We start from the raw sequence: 18,199 nt of genomic DNA on the forward strand, positions 1-18,199 counted from the left end.
TGGAGAAACTAACGGCTTTGCGAAATGAGATGAACCAGAGACGCATTAATTCTGAGAGTTCGTGTTAAAATTTTATAGTGCTCAGACAAAACAAAAGTCATTTCTGCTCTTGGCTCCCCTGTTATCAGCAACGGCCTAGCAGATAAGTAAATTCCTCCAGAGGACTTGTTGCTATGTACCTACCCTGCCTCCACTGACTGTTTTTTCATTCTGGGCAGTAAGAGATGTAAACAGGCATGTTATCATGAACTTTGTACAGACTTTTTTCTTGCTGCAGGAATGGAATGACTGACAGACTCTTTCCCAATCCCAACCAATGTCTCCACTCTTAGCTTAATCCCACCAATACGACAGGACGAGCTGCAGCGCGCGCCGACATATGGCTGCAAATCGCTGGATGGCTGCTTGTCGTAGTTGGTTACTTTTCCTATCCCCATATCCCTAACCCATGGCTCGTTGTGTGACTATGTTATGTTCTTATGTTTACATGTGCTTGTGTGCTGTTAGGGGCTTTTTTTCGTGTTACCATATTGTGCTCCTCAGGGACCACCATTTCTTGTCTAACTATGTAAATTTCCCCATTGTGGGACTAATAAAGGATTATCTTATCTTATCTTTCCAGCTAGTTCCAAAGTTCTGAGACCTTCAGTATCTAACCTCAAACCTCAGCTCCTTCTTCATCTCCTCGGACACTCTGACCAGCTGCATGAAGGCTCCTTTGGTGCACCTTCCTGCACTTACTGCAAACTGGAGTCCAAACATGGCATTTAGCATGGTGGACTTTCCAGAGCATTGAATCCCTAAAACTGACAGTACAAAGACTTGCGGACTAATTTCCTAATGATTATGGAGAACAAAGGATCCGTAGGGTGTTCAACTAAACTGTGATAGTTATATTTACATATTTACAAGTTTTTCTTCTCAAGTATCCTTGGAAGCATCTGGTCTTTGTAGAACTGCTCAAGAAGTTGCAGGTTGGGTTGCCAAGCTTCATCTCGCGGTATTTTAACTATTTTAAAGTCCTTAGTTGTCCACACAACAAAGTAACATATGTCCCGCTGTGTGACATGCAGTTGCCCTTGCACTTGGTGCCAATATGTATGGGTTTGTTGAAGCTGCCAGATTCCACCCTCCTTTTGAAGGTAAAAATCCTTGTTCTTGGCAGCCTCTTCAATTGTCATGTCCCACACACTGTAGGGACACTTGACTTCCAGTAGAGCTGATAACCCCACTAGACCATCTGGAGAGGCACCAAGCACCCCTGAAGCTGACAGCCACAGACCAGACTCTTTGACTGACATCTGTGTTAAAGCTTTAAATTTTTTTAATCCTTCTTTCTCATTATCCCTACCCCACTGGATAGCGGGGATGTTGTCCAGTGGCTTTGGATCCAGAAGACGGTTAAAAGTGGAAGGTGCCACGTTCCTTCCCTTCTGCAGTGCTGGCAGTACAGCACCAAAGTTGCTAGCTGTGAGCCTGCCCTGTCTGAGGGTGTGCCACAAGGGATTAGTGTTTTGGCCCACTGTCGCGACCTGAATAGCTTTTCTCTCTTCCACGGACACCTTCATAGATGAAAGGATACCCTTAAGTCCAAGATCTGCCTTTTGTGCAATGATGATGTCAACAGCAAGTGAATCCAGGGGTTCTGCTTGAGGCTGTTAATAAAAAAAACATTTTTAATTGTTATATTTGCAAATGACACAAATGGAACAAAAGAAAAAGGAAACAGAAGCTGGTGTTGAGCTGGAGTTTTCAGCATGGACGCAGGTTACAGTGCAGTCCTTTATCTAATACTCACTGAGACGTGATGGAGCTTTCCCTTCTGTTCATAGCTTGCTTTCACAAGCCCTACAAGATGACCTGCACTGAGGCTCCACTGCTCCACATGACCTGACTGAAAGTGCTTTTCACCTCTTTTAATACTTCTGTAATCATCCTTGAAAAGGAGGACAAACCACAAAGCGATACGACCACCATAGTACACCTCGCTTTGGTGTAGTTCAGTGACGCCTAATGAATGCGCAGTAGCATTTTTTTTTTTTTAATGCCGTTCATTTTTGCGATTGAAAATTGGGCTTAGACCCAGGTCTCCAAATATGGGCATAACGAGGACTACAGCATGACGCCCGACCCAAGCGGTCTATTTTACACTAGTAGTAGAGTTTGTTGTTCAGGTAAGCTCAGAAAGCTGCAGGTCTGGATGTTTTACCAGGGTATTTCCTTATTGTTCAGAAGCAGCTGGAATAATTAAGCATATGAATGTTTTGTTGAAACAAATGTTATAAAAAGTAGGAAACGGGGATCTATTAGAATGGAGGGGCCACTTATCACAGGCAGTACAATAGTTAAATAATTGTTCTCTAACAGAAGGGGAGATTCCTTTATTGTGTATGAAATCATGAATACAAGTATGTCGCATTAAATCAAAAGTTATTAGTCAACCCATTCAATATTGGTTAATGACAAAGGACACAAATACCAATTAGAGCTACTGCAGGTTTGAAACAGGTTTGAAAATTTAGATTCTTAAAGAGTATTAACTACACAAAGCTCCACAGTCAGGGTCATAGCATCTGACTATCAAAGTGAACTAAATATATGAATCACACAGAAGAACCTGTAATGATTAATTCAGGGGACAGTCTGGCCCAAATGTTAGTAGTACTAGTGGTAATAGGGCCTCTAAGAGGAATAACAGCCCCAACTGAAACCTCACAAAGGGGAACAGCTGGGCTTGGATCCAGCTACTAACCCTTCCAATGTCAATGGTGCACGTGGGTGCAAAATCCCAGCGAGTCCCCTGATCCTGCAGATGTGATTGCTATCGGAAAGTATAACATCATACTGGTCATGATGCCTGGCCAGGAAAATGGAGTTGTGTGTCTGCCAGTAACTGTTACTGAAGGGAATAATGTTGTTACAGATATCACCATGGGGATGGGCTTCTTTATTCTTTTAGGACTACAGGCTGGTGGGGGAATGAAGATACTATTGCCATCTCGGCCTGTATCCCACAAAACCACCATACACTTCATGTTCACCACAACGATGACGAGCCTGGTATTATACTTTACTGGGAGAAGCCGGGACTGGATTGGGTGTCGTGAATACCACATATACACAAATTCTTGCTAACAAAATGCCATCAACAGGAGGGGCAGCTGGTTCAGCGTTCTCATTAACGGCACAGTGGAGACCATCAGTGTAACTAGTACACCAGTCCATAGTCTCTTGGGGACAAGGCGTGGTAAACCCCTGGACTGCAGTTGCACCCTTTCTGAATGAAATGCTGATAAACTTTACTAAAGTGTTGAATTGGACAGTGTGTGATTTGATAGGGCTGGAGGTATATAGATAAACCGCACAAGTACAAAATGCTTTAATGATTAAAAATGAATCTGTTTGGAGACAAAAGTTACTTATTTCCAATGATTTAAGGTTAAGAGTAGTACCTGAACGTACTCTGTGTAATGATACTACATGTCCTGCATCTTCTTAAACATTTTATGTTATGGGACAGCATGTTATGTTAAGTTTTATGTTCTTTTAATTAGGGCTGGAGGTCCACCTAAATTTTGTAACTACAGGGAGAAGGACAATGGAAACCAAAGTATGGTGACCATATATTTAGACCCTGGTACATGTATACTAGGTTAGGTTTAGTAAAATCGAGAAGAGACCAAATAACCGAGAGACTGTTCTTACCTGCACTGGTGGTGAGGTGCTCTGACCACTCCTGGATTTACTGGTAACACGTCTGTGAGTTGTTGATAAATCTTCATATAATGGCCTTGACAATGGCTACAAAAGAAAATAATTAGCATTAGCATTTTATTCAATATTGTTTAAAAATGTAAAGGTTTTTGTGAATGCTAATTCCACCAAGAGGAGGAAGGACTCTGAACTAGAAGGACATTTAGCTTTGAGATAAACACATAGAGAAACCTGAACCTGAAAGAGCTTGTTGCTGTGTAGTTCTGAATGAAGGTATGGTAATATTATTGAGTCAGTCATTGTGAGATAATAATGGGTAAAAACATTAAAAGTAAACTGCCGTTAGTACACTGTATAAGAAGAATTGATCCTATGACCATGTTTTAAAAAAAATACTAAACCTTGTTTAATAATTTGTGGTGAAAAGATGTAGTGAAAACTAGGAGAAATGATGCATAAACAGAAACACATCCCAAGTGTCCTGGAAGTTCCAGGAGTCTCCCGCATATACATAGCGGCTCCCTGATGCCCACAAGTCAGATAAAATCCCCCGGAATCTAGAACGAGCGGCCAAGAGCGACACACACACACACACACACACACACACATGCACACACACACACACACTCACACACATGCAGGCGACACAGACTTTATTCCCCGATCGCGTATTAAATCCATTATCTGATATACAATCTACCGCACTGTGTAGGGAACATAAATCAAGTGTCTAATACACTGTATAGTGCACTATGTAGGGAACATAAATCAAATGTCTAATATACTGTCTAGTGCACTAAGTAGGGAATATAAATCCGTTATCTGATATACAATTTAGTGCACTATGTAGGGAACATAATTAATTATGTAATACACTATCTAGTGCACTATGTATGGAACACAAATCATCATCTAGTTATACTTTCTAGTGCACTAGGTAGTGAACATGAATGCGTTATCTAATACACTATCTAGTGCACTATGCAGGGAACATAAATCTGTGATCTGATAATACAATTTAGTACACTATGTAGGGAACATAAATCTGTTAACTAATACGCTACCTAAAGCATTATGTAAGAAACATAAATCTATTATCTTTTACACTATCTAGTGCACTAAGTAAGGAACATTAATTCTCTTTTGACATACAATCTAGTGTACTATGTAGGGAACATAAATCTATTGTCTTTCACACTATCTAGGGCACTATGTAGTACACATTAATGTGTTTGTAACGCGATCAGTTAGCTTAGTAGCTTAGTTAGCAGCTCTTAAAAGTTCTGTTATCAGTCATGTCCTTTGCTGTGTGCAAGAGGTTTTTTAGCTATTTTTTTGGCGGGGGGGGGGGGGGGGAGGGGGTTGTCTAACCTGGTGCTAAACCTAAACACTTTCTCTGTTACTCCCAGCTCTGAGATAAAAAACTTGGGTGTCACAATACATTCAGATCTTTCCTTTGATACACACATTAATAATATTACTAGAGTTGCTTTCTATCATTTATGTAATATCTCTAAAATAAGAAATATACTATCTGTTAATGACGCCGAAAAACTGATCCATGCGTTTATAACTTCTCGGTTAGATTATTGTAATGCTCTTCTAATTGGATGCTCTGGTAGATCCATAAACAAACTCCAGTTAGTTCAAAATGCAGCAGCTCGAGTGCTAACTAGAACTAAAAAATTTGATCATATCACTCCTGTTCTATCATCTCTACACTGGCTGCCAGTTAAATTCTGCATTGATTACAAAATACTTTTACTAACCTATAAAGCGCTACATGGTCTGTACCACAGTATCTGAGTGAGCTTATTAATCACTACAGCCCAGCGCGTCCACTTCGTTCACAAGATGCAGGGTTACTTATAGTTCCTAAAATTAAAAAGATCACAGCTGGTGGAAGAGCGTTTTCTTACAAAGCTCCACAACTCTGGAATAATCTTCCTGCCTCTGTTCGGTATTCAGACACAGTCTCAATGTTTAAGTCTAGACTGAAAACATATTTATTTACTCTAAAGCTATTCTCTGTAAAACTGATATTTTACTCCTAACGGTTTTACATTGTAACTTCTGTTGTTTTACCCCGAGGTGGTTCTGATGGAAACCCGTTTACCCTCCCGAGATTAAGGAATGTCGAGCCGTGCCAGCAATGCTGCTCCTGCCAGATTTGACAGGATCAGGCGTGTTTGCACCAAGAATGACAAGAACTAACTACAGACTTTATCACAGACTGGACTGAATAATACCTCTATTATTATTTATTGCTAGTTATAACTTTTAGTTCATTTCAATTCTGTGTTTGTATGATTTGTGTAAATCCTATTTATTTAAAATATCCTCCAGACCACCCAAGAAGGACGGGGGTCCCTGCTGAGTCTGGCTCCTCTCAAGGTTTCTTACTGTAATTTTAAGGGAGTTTTTCTTCACCAGTGGTAATTCATGGAAGAAACACCTGAGGTATGAGTTGAAAAGGCGGCGAATCGCCGGCAGGTAAGAAACCTCGTTTTAGTGCTGGCAAACGTCTGAAGCTTCACCCAGTTACCAGAACACATGCCTTGTTTACTACAACAGTTATAAAGACGTTCAAAACACACACCAGTAATACACATGGAATTGGGTATGAAGCCACATCCTTACAGAAACAGTCAACCAGCTTTGTAGTAAAGTCCAGATTCTGTATTTGTGTCTGATATACTGTATATACAGTATATATATACTGTATATATACATGTAATTAAGTACAATTATTTCACACATAATCCAAAAATGCTCTCTAATCTAAAACGTTATGAAAATGACAGACGTAGCATATCACTACCCACAGGTCTTTAGTGCTATATAATTATTACTATATTTAATATACCTATTACGTACAAAGGAAAAGTTAAAACATAGTATGTAGAACATAGCCGGCACCAACACACAAAATATCTAACTGCAATTCTTCCTAAGATTTAACACTAAGTGGTAACAATATCTTATGATACACTTCAATGATGATGTGAATAAATGGATGTTAAAAATATAATAAAACTCTGTTTGTGGGCAAATGTACTACAGTAATAACTTCATAACACTTACACAATTCAAATCACATCACTCCTGTTTATGGCTAAAATTACCTTGGCTGTTTTTTTTAATCAATACTGTTGTGTAGTTTTGTGTAGTACACAATAAATAACATCTATTACAGTCTAATTATCAACTGTTTAAAATAATGTATACAACCTGGGATTGATTAACTTTGGTCCTTGTGGTGTTTTTTTCTTGCTTCTTTAAGGTTTGATGTGATGAGAAAACATGTTGGTAAACAGCAACACAAATGACAATAACAACCAGCAAAAACACAATGTACAGACACATGGTGCACCTCAAAGATCCTGCAGCGTGGTGAGGAAATGCTGTGAGAACTGAGAGCATGTGTTAGATAAGTTGGGTGTGGGTGGTAATTATGATGAGACATTAGCTGGTATTTCTTTAAACACGCCCTAGTTGTGGTATAAAGCTCCTAAGAACTTGAGGCACCTATAATGACTCTGACTGGTACAAGAGGAGGACACAGAGCCTATAGAACCCATGGAAGAAAATAAACCTTGTAAATGTTGCTATTTGATTTGGTACTGTTGTATTTGCACAGCTTATAATTGCATATATAATGTCTATAAATGCACCTTTAGGTTAGCTTAGTTTTGTTCTGTGTTAGACGTCTTATATTCTTATTTTATGATATTTTTTATATATTTTTTTATTTGTATGTCTTATTTTTTGCCTTATAGAACTTACAGTATATTACTTTGTATACTTTCTTGCACTACTCTGACATGTCGTTTGTTGTGTGATGTTTGTGATCATTGTTAATTGCTGCTTTAACACTGTAATTTCAATAAAGTAATCAATCAATTATGATTTTAATAGGGGTCAGGTCTGTACTGCAGACGGGCCAGTCTAGCATCTGATAGCACTCACTGGTTACATAGCCGTGCTGCTGGAAGCTTGGCTTGGTTAAAATACCCTTGAACCCTTGTTGCTGCAAATATGTAGATCCTTATCAACAATGGTACTCTCAAAGACGTGTAGGTCACCATGACATGGGTGCTATTACACCTCCAAACCATTACAGTTCCTGATTGTTAAACCAACCTAATATGTTATCAAAACCACTTGAAAGGCATGAACTCCACAAGAGCTCTGATGGAGTCTCATGAGTATCTGGTACCAGGTTGTTCTTTAAGTACACATTGGTGCATTGGTAGTTCTTATTATGCCATTTATTTTATTATAGTGCTCCATACTTCATTTTCTAATCATTAATTTCCTACTGCTACTGAGGACTAAACATTTTTTGTGTATTTGTGTTTGGCCCTACCTCATCTGGTATTAACGCCATTTTGGAAAAATGAGCAGAAACCCTAGAGGATCCATCCTGAGCAGCACTGATTGGTCAAAGTGAAATAATCTGTTGATAATTCACAATGGCTCTTGTAACAGTTTTGTAGATTAGTGTACAGTAGATTAGTTAGTGTCTCCCTAGGACAACCTGAGCTTGTAAAATTTGCCGACAAGGGTTCGGGATCTTCTGTTGTGTTTTCGGCATATGCATTTCAGGCCACATTGAGAAGGCCACTTCCGTCATGATCACAGTCTAATCTGTCCAGGGGGGGTATTCCAGAAAGCGGGTTAAGTGATTAAACCGGGTAAGTTAACTCAGAATTAATGAAAACTCGAGGTTTTCCGTTCCAGAAACCGAGAATAAAGAGAGCCTGTGTCAGTTACTATAGCAACTTACGCTCTGAAGCTAACCTGCTCGCTGGCAGGTTAACTTAAACCTAACCCGGGGTTACACACACTTTTCTCATGTAAACCTGGCGTGTCCTTTACTCCAGGATCCAGTAAATACCGACGCGCTAATTATTCTAAGAGATCTTAGTCAGGAACGAGTCATTAAACTCAGATTAGTCATTTCCGGATGGATTTATTCGCAAACCTTTCCGTTTTTATCACAGTCAGTCAATTCGGGGAGAGTGGGGACGGTTACCACAAGCAAGGACGGATTAAGGATAGTCTGGGCCCCTGGGCAAAGAGTTGAAAGTCAAGGAGCCATGGTAAACGATTTCTATGAAAGTCAAGGGCCCCATAGTAGGGGCCCTCATGATCAAGGGCCCTCTAATGGTATGCCCTGCTCTTCTCTATGGCCCCCTGGTAGGGGCTCTCATAACCAGGGCCCTCTAAAAATATGCCTCCCTCTTTCCTAGGACCCCTAATAGCCAGAAGTCGAAGTCAGAGCAGTGCCACAACGCCTCATCCATTTTCATAAGGGGCCCAAAAGCATGGCTAGGGCCCCCAAAAGCATGGCTAGGGCCCAAAAGCATGGCTAGGGGCCCCAAAAGCATGGCTAGGGCCCCCAAGAGGCCCTGGGGTCAAAGTCCCTAATAGTCAGAGGATCCTTAAAATGGAGGGCCCTCGGAAATAAAAATATATTGTATCATAAATGTTGATAGGCATCGCAAAATGTTTTGGGCCAGGGCTCCCCCGGGGCCCCCTGACCTCAAGGGCCCCTGGGCGCTGGCCCCACTGGCCCGGTCAGTAATCCAGCCATGGCCACAAGGGGCAGTTGCAACATTATTAATCACAATAATCACAATATTAATAAAAAGGCTTGTTACAACATTAATTATAGCATTATGGATGGAGTGTTATGGATTAATATACTGTAGAACACCTTTAACACACACACAGTTTAGTAAGCTAAAATAATTTGTGGTTTAAATTGATTGTAGTAATTAACCCCAAACATGGTTGTTACTTAAAACACAGCCTATATACTGTATATATATATATATCCTTTTACTGGTAGTAGTATTTTTACAGCCACATTAATGAGTGAAAACCCTATCTGTACACAAATAAAAAAAAGTCTTTGCAAAATTATGTTAAAGAATGATAATGATTTTACTACATATCAATGAATGCTATAACTGCCCTGTTATGGGTCTATTCAAGTATTATTTTTTACACATATTATCATATGTATATATGTTACAGCTGTGTGTGGGTGGGTAGCTGACAGATGTGGATTTTATTTTATTAAAATGTTGTCTTTTCAATACAAACAGTATCTAACGAAAAGTATGCCTAGCATTGAAACTCTTGTTTGTCTGTAATAAACATCAAAGATGAATGCCACAGAATCGCAGGTTTGTCTTTATTAATAAAGATTAAAACTGGAAAGTAATAAAAAAAATAGCTCTGCAGTGTAACATTTAATACACGTTCTGCAACTTACTTCTCCATCAAGATCTTATGTGATGCTCCTCACATTACAAATATTGAAGCCACATGGTCAGGCTCTGTGCATGATCACTGAAAATAAAACAATGCAACAAGTTCATTTCCTTGTCCTTATTCTTTAGTGAGAACATTTATATTTATACACTCTTAGCACCGACACCCACCTCAAATTCAAGCAACTGAATTTCTAGCCTTGTTTGTTTTATATGCTCCACCTGAGGATCACACTTTACAGTTTATTTCTCCAGATAGACCTTGTATAGATCATTTACACCCAACTTGAAAGAAAGAGGCAAAAATAGCATGTTATGATCAAACAGCTTTTTGTGTCTCAATATTTCAGATATTTGATAAGACATTTTTACTGTTCTAAGCTGAGCTTTGGAGGTGGACGGTCCCTCATTTGATTCGGGATCTGCCCATCACATTCTGTTAGAGGACAGTCACACACATTATCATGGTAGATCAAATGAAATGCCATGCTCTATGTTCAACATATCCTGTTCCTCTGTAGGCCTCCCAGTATCATCCCACTCTGAGGCAGAGGAGATGGTTTCTTTATCGTCCTTCAACAGTGGGTTTGTTTTTTTTGTATTAAAGAACATTATTCATACTCATCAGGATCTAGGGACATTTACAGTGGTGTTCAAAAAAATAGCAGTCTAACACCATTAACCTGATGAATCACTGTTTTTAGTAGAAACGCTATTTCTACATAGGAAAAGATTTACTTGAAAGTGTAGTAGAGTAATGAAAACAAAACAAACCCAACAATTAAGACATGCATGCCTCTCATTCTGAGTAATTGAAGCATTGCTATTATTTTGAACAACCCCCTTTCAATCAGTGAGGAGTTCAATTGGTGAAGTCATTAATTCAGCAGAAGAACGGGTGTCAATTCTGGCCCTTATTTAAGGTAGGAGGGGGGCAAATGTTGCACAGGTTGGTCATAGCGCATTTCCTTCTGAAATACTGGGTAAAATGGGTTGTTCCAGACATTGTTCTGATGAACAGCGTACTTTGATTAAAAAGTTGATTGTAGAGGGAAAAAACATACAGAGAAGTGCAGCAAATTATCGTCTGCTCAGCTAAAATGATCTCAAATGCCTTGAAGTGACAACCAAAACCTGAAAGACGCAGAAGGAAGCGTGGAACTACTGTTCGAATGGATCAAAGAATAGCCAGAATGGCAAATACTCAGCCAATGATCAACTCCTAAAGATCAAGGAACATCTGAAGTTACCAGTGAGTACAGAAGATGATTAAGTGAAGCTGATTTACCAGCAAGAACTCCTGCAAAGTCCCGTTGTTAAGAAAAAAACACGTCCTGAATGGGTTCAAATCTGCCAAGGAACACATTGACTGGTCCAAAGAGAAATGGCTCAACATTTGTGGACTGATGAAAGCAAAATTGTTCTTTTTGGGTCTAGTGGCCGTAGACAGTATGTCAGACGACCCCCGAGCACTTGAGGATACTTGAGGAGATCATGTTGCCCTATGTCGAAGAAGAAATGCCCTTAAAATGGGTGTTTCAACATGACAGTGACCCAAAACATCTTGGTTACAGACAAACAAGATTGAGGTAATAGAGTGGCCAGCCCAATCCCCTGACTTCAATCCCAGAGAGAACTTGTGGGCTGATATCTTTTTGAGGCAAAACCCAAAATTGCAGAAGAACTGTGGAATGTCGTCTAATCATCCTGGACTGGAATACCTGTTCAGAGGTGCCAGAAGTTGATCGACTCCATGCAACACAGATCTCGGAAACAATTGTTCTGCCACTAAATATTAGTTCAGTAATTTAAAGTAAAGTAAAACCTCAAACTTTTTCAGTTTATAGATAAATTTTTTGAGTTTTTAAAGAAAAATGCTGCACTGCTATTTTTTTGAACAGCCTAATATTCATTTTTCTTAACTTTCTGTAAAGGATGATCACAAACTGGCTAAATGTTGTTAATGTTTTGATTTAGAATTGAAAGTGTAGTATTTTCAGTGCATTTGCATTTATGGAAATAAAAGTTATTATAATGATTTTGTGCTTTATTCACTTTTTTAAAATCACTGCTATTTTTTTGAACACTACTGTAGATCACTAACAATTGCAGGAGGCTCAAAACCACCAATCACTGGAGAGATGCTAATAAAAGTGTTCAGACTAAACCAATGCAGTTCTTAATATTCCACAGTTTATGCACTGAAAACTAATGATTTACATGTAATAAACAGCCTTGAACATTGACAGTTTTGGTATTTCATTTTTATCTGCTGCCATGTGCATCTGATTCCACATGGATTACACCTAGATTGAGTAAATTAAAGGGAAAAACTTTTAAAATCGAGACAAATATTACAACTGACATATTAAACATTTGCCAGATCCTTGAATTATGTTTAAAAAAGTTTTTTTATTTAATTCAAACTCACACATTAATTCACATTTAACTAACATTTTTTTTGCCCTTTGCGACGTCTTTTTTACGAACGCTGCTGTATTACTGTTACGTCTAAAACATTTTCATGATCTGCACACACAAACATTAAAATAAACAGTTCTACTGGTGTAAAATATTACAGACTACTTTTTCTTTCATTCACATCCATGATGAATCCATTTATCTCCACTCCATTGAGAATGCCTGTTTATAGTTAACCGTGAACGCGCTTCTGCTGGGTTCAATCTACTCAGAGTTGAGTAATCTAACCCTGAACCGCTTTTCTGGAACCAAAAACTCCGGCTATGACACGGCGAGATAAGTCAACTCGGAGTTCAGGGTTAAGTTTGAAGTTTGTTAAACCCGCTTTCTGGAATACCCCCAGCACATGGTATGTTTGTGTTTGTTTTTCTACTACCCCCCTACCCCCAATGTCTCCGCCTCCTGCCCCTTATTCATCTTTGTGTTAATCACACCCAGCTGTTCCTCATGTCTTCATTAGAATTAGTATACAGCGGGGGAAATAAGTATTGAACACATTAACATTTTTCTCAGTAAATATATTTCTTATGGGGTTATTGACATGAAATTTTCACCGGATGTTGGTAACAATCCAAATAATCCACACATATAAAGAAATCATAACAAATGATTTGATTTAAGTTTAACAATCCATGAATTAAGTTATGTTTAATAAAGTGGAATGACACAGGGAAAAAGTATTGAACACGCTTACTGAAATTTCTTTTCATACACAGAAAAAGCCTTTGTTGGTAATGACAGCTTTAAGACGCCTTCTATAGCCAAAATCAAGGGTCTAGTGTGCCAACAAGACCTAGAGAAGCTGATCCATGCTTTTATCTCCAGTAGGGTGGACTATTGTAATGGTCTCTTAACTGGACTTCCCAAAAAGACCATTAAACAGTTACAGCTCATTCAGAACGCTGCTGCTAGAGTTTTAACTAAGACGAAGAGAACTGAGCACATCACTCCAGTTCTAAAATCTCTACACTGGCTTCCGGTTAGTTACAGAATAGAATTTAAAGTGCTGCTACTGGTCTATAAATCACTGAATGGGTTCGGCCCAGAATACATCTCAGATATGTTTAGAGAATATAAACCCAGTAGATCTCTTAGATCCATGGACTCAGGTCAGCTAGTTGAGCTCAGAGTCCAAACTAAACATGGTGAAGCAGCATTTAGCTGTTGGGCTGCATATAACTGGAACAGACTGCCAGGAGATATTAGATGTTCCGCAAATGTAGAAATCTTTAAATCCAGGTTAAAAACTTTTCTTTTTTCTTGTGCCTATGATTGAGCTAAAATTTTTTGCTATTACCTTCATTTCTTTTAGTTTTTCTTGCTCTTAATAATTATTTTTATAGAGTAGTGTACATTCTAAATTGTAGGGTATATTTTACTATATTTTCTTTTAGTTTTCATGTTTTAATTGCTTATCTCTCTTGTTTTAATTTCGTATTTCCCAAATTGTAGGGTATATTTTACAATATTTTCTTTTAATTTTTCATGTTCTTAATTTTTTATCTCTCTTGTTTGAATTTCATGTTGTCTTAATTGTAACTAAATGTTTGCAAGAAGTCTTTCTGAGGTTCTAGATCTCAGGAATGTTTTAATGCTTTTAATTAACTTTTTTTTTCCTTATGAAAAAGTGGCACTTTGAATTGCCACTGTGTATGAAAGGTGATATACAAATAAACTTGCCTTGCCTTGCCTTGCCTTCTGTATGGAGAAACTAGTTGCATGTATTGTTCAGGTGTATTTCTGGCCCATTCTTCCAGACAAATCTTGAAGGTTCAGGCGGCCTCTTATGTGAACTCTGATCTTCAGTTCTTTCCATAGATTTTAAATTAGATTCAAGTCGGGTGATTGACTGGGACATTCTAGCAGCTTTATTTTCTTTCTCTGAAACCAAGAGTTTCCTTGGCTGTGTGTTTGGGATCATTGTCTAGTTGAAATGTCCATCCTTGTTTCATCTTCAGCATCCTGGTAGATGGCAGCATATTCTTATCAAGAATGTCTCGGTACATTTCTCCATTCATCCTTTCTTCAATTAAATGAAGTCTACCAGCACCATATGCTGAGAAACAGCTCCACACCATGATGTTCCCACCTCCAAACTTCACTGTTGGTATGGTGTTATTGGGGTGATGTGCAGTTCTATTTCCCCTCCAAACATGGTGTGTGCTATGACATCCAAAGAGTTTAATTTTGGTCTTATTTGACCAGACTACATTCTCCAAGTATTTTATAGGCTTGTCCAAATGTTGTGCAGCAAACTTTAAACAAGCTTTTTCTACAGCAATGGAGTCTTGCACGGTGAGCGTACATAGAGGCCATGGCGGTTAAGTGCATTACTCATCGTTTCCTTGTAACAAGAGTATCTGCTAATTCCAGGTCTTTCTGAAGCTCTCCGCAAGTGGTCCTTGGCTCTTGGACAACTCTTCTGATTATTCTTTTAACTCCTCTGTCAGAAATATTGGAGGGAGCACCTGGTCATGGTTTATGGTACAATTATGTTCTTTCTGCTTCTGAGTAATGGTTCCAATGGTGCTCACTGGAATATGTCTGTAAGCAATACCATCAGTATGTTTTGCAACAATAAGGTTGTGAAGGTCTTGAGAGAGCTCTTTGCTTTTACCCATCACAAGATGCTTCTTGTGTGACAACTTGGTGATGTTTATATAGGCCAACAGTTAGGACTAAACCAGCTAATATTAATTTGCACTGATAGGGGCAGGATTGCTTTCTAAATAAGGACAGATTTCAGCTGGTGTTTTGGCTTTCCATCCCTTTTTGCACCTCCTTTTCTTCATGTGTTCAATACTTTTTCCCTGTGTCATTCCACTTTATTACACATAACTTCATTTATGGATTTATTTGTTATGATTTCTTTGTATGTGTGGATTATTTGGGTTGTTACCGACATCCGGTGAAAATTTCATGTCAATAACCCCATCAGAAATATATTTACTGAGAAAAATGTTAATGTGTTCAATACTTATTTCCCCCGCTGTATATAGTTCACTTTGATTGGTCTGTCATTATGATTGTTATTATTGTGTGAGTTAATAAATTACAAATTATCCTGTCCATGGTTCAAGCTAGTTAGTATTCCCGGCTGATAGTGGGGCCTGATACATTAACTGGCTATGTTAAAGAGCAGGTAAAACTGATTAATGCAATAGAGGTAACAAGCAAAATAGTGACCCAAGACTAAGATCAATTCTATGTCTGAGAGACTCAATGATTGCTATGTAAAAATTTATTTGACCACTTTTCAATATTTTAGCTGTTTATTAGAATGTCATATTATTATTATTAATGCTTTTACTGCAACAGATACTGGTAATTACATGAACAACAGTCCTATGGTTGTACACTGACACTAAATAAGGACTTGAGAGTATCATAAATTGTGTATGGTAGAACTAACTACATACCTACAAGTTTACCTACAAGATACATTACAAGCAAAGAGAATGTGGACACCTAAACACAAGTGTTTTAGATACTTCATTTCAGAACAATAGACATTAAATTGCCCTCCCCCGTGTGGCAGTCATTACATAAAGGCACAACTATTAAGTGCAGGATCAACTATTGCTATACATTTAATATTAGAATCAAATTAATTTGAATAATGCCTTTCTCATGCTCAATGACTATTTACAACCAAACATGTTTACTGTCAAATGTTAAGAAAAATTGTTAGCAGCTAATTAATTAATTAAATAATGTCATACTTATTAGCTAATAATCAATTACGGGGTGCCACTAGCAATTTTAAGAGAAATTACACAAAACAAAACAAAATCATACAAACTTTACTTCAACTGAAAGTGACTGATCTGTAAGGTTGATTGTTTCTCTCTCCTGGGAATAAAACTCACAGTGCTTTTGGATAATTATTATGTTTATTGAACATTTAAAATATAGCATGGACAAAGGGATAAATCAGGGATTAACACTATTAAACAACTTAATAGTAAGATGAGTAATATGAATGTGTAGGTACTAAATCAATGCTAAGCACTTCTAACTGAAATAAATTTTGGTGGGATCAGGAAACACTGAAATCTAATTGAGATGCCTGTTATCAGTCAGTAATAGATGTACATTTTTTAAAAAGCAACAGAACCAAGCCTTTCACGTAGCATAGAAAAAGTGAGTCTACCTCTGGTAGCAATGTTACCTCGCGTTGGAGTTTTCAAACCGGTCTCAACAGAAAGAGATTAAGTTTCCTCCTCTGTCTCAGGTTCCATGACGCGGAACGTTGAACTTTGGCTACTCAGCCGACAGCTTCCTTCTTTTCTCTTGGTTGTAGCACATTTACATTTTCAGCATTTAGCAGATGCTTTTATCCAAAGCGACTTACACAATGAGCAATTGAGGGTTAAGGGCCTTGCTCAGGGACCCAACAGTGGCAACTTTGTGGTGGCAGGGCTTGAACCGGCAACCTTCTGTTTACTAGTCCAGTACCTTAACCACTGAGCTATCACTGGCCCAGAGGGTGGTGATAGGTAGTGAAGAGGTTCTTTGTGCACTAGTGTTGGGTGGATCGATCCAAATATCGATATTATCGATACCAGCGTTGGTATTGGATCAATACCAGTGTGATGGGATCGATACTTTAGTTTTACTTTTTCTCCGCTACATTCAGCACGTTTCTCTAGTTTTATCAGAAAGTAAAGATCATGGGTGTACAGACTCGCTCCTCTCACATCTTACATGCTCACCTCACTCCTCTCGTCCGGCTCTGCTGTGTTCTGTTGTGGTGCATCACGTTAACAGACATCAGTACACTGGTAGGCATTGAAAGATTGTAAGTTTTTGAATAGTTTGCTTTGCAGATACAATAATAGGGGCGATTTTATATAAATAATAGTGTAAACTATACGTACATGAAGTACCTTATGCAAATGAATCGGAGCATGCGCAGTGAGGTTCTTATTCCGTGTTTTGGTGAATGAGAGCTCTTTTCTTTTGAATTTGTGCTTATAAATGTAAACAGAATAGCAATTTTTATTTTAAATGAACAAGGACACGTGTATTCGGTCACTATTCAAATTTTACAAATGTATTCACGCAGCAAACACAACTATGAGTTAGCTGCTTGGTGTTGATACATCATGATGATAATGTTGTGAGAAAGTAAAGCACCAGAACAACTGAATTTATTTACAACCCTACTGACAGCAGCTACTTACAAAATCTATGTATTACAATAATACACCTAAATGTCATGAAAATTCAATCAGATTTAGCAATTTAAAGATGCATCTACCTTAATCATTAAAAAGTATCGGTATCGGATCGATATCGGCGATACTGGCCCTGTGTTTACTTGGTATCGGATCGATACCAAATTTTGCAGTATCGCACACCACTATTGTGCACAACCAAATTCGGATCGTAGTTTTAAAACTCTACCTTGGCCAACGGCAAAGTTTCAGATGTAGAAGATTGTGTCCAGCAGTGGTGGCTACTGGTTTTTCAAAGAGGGGAAGCTCATTGTCGGCTTACATCATAAAATTTGTCAATTTATTTATACATAAATTCTGCTCTCTGTTCCTTTTCAAGAAAATGATCTGAAATGGGTTTCAGTTTGTCTTTCGACTTCACTCGCAAAAAAAAAAAAAAAAAAAAAAAAATCGCTCCCAGTGATAGCTGTCAATCAAAACGGGGATTCAGCCTTTCGACTGATCCTCCAATCATCTTGCAGAAGCTCAGTGTCCAGACCC

At 38.4% G+C, this 18,199-nt stretch overlaps 1 protein-coding gene across 1 annotated transcript in view; it reads right to left on the reverse strand.

Annotated features, from left to right (window-relative positions):
- Positions 1–905: 905 nt before the first annotated feature.
- LOC134303257 (interferon-induced very large GTPase 1-like) overlaps positions 906–18,199 on the reverse strand; it is a 29,689-nt gene continuing 12,395 nt past the window's right edge. The window contains exons 4-6 of the mRNA XM_062988612.1: positions 2,922–3,004; positions 2,753–2,806; positions 906–1,655 (exon numbers count right to left, since the gene is read on the reverse strand). Of these exons, the coding sequence (XP_062844682.1) occupies positions 906–1,655; positions 2,753–2,806; positions 2,922–3,004 (887 nt within the window). The remainder of the gene's footprint in view (positions 1,656–2,752; positions 2,807–2,921; positions 3,005–18,199) is intronic.

The sequence above is a fragment of the Trichomycterus rosablanca genome, chromosome 2, assembly GCF_030014385.1.
Source record: "Trichomycterus rosablanca isolate fTriRos1 chromosome 2, fTriRos1.hap1, whole genome shotgun sequence".
NCBI classification, from domain to species: domain Eukaryota; kingdom Metazoa; phylum Chordata; class Actinopteri; order Siluriformes; family Trichomycteridae; genus Trichomycterus; species Trichomycterus rosablanca.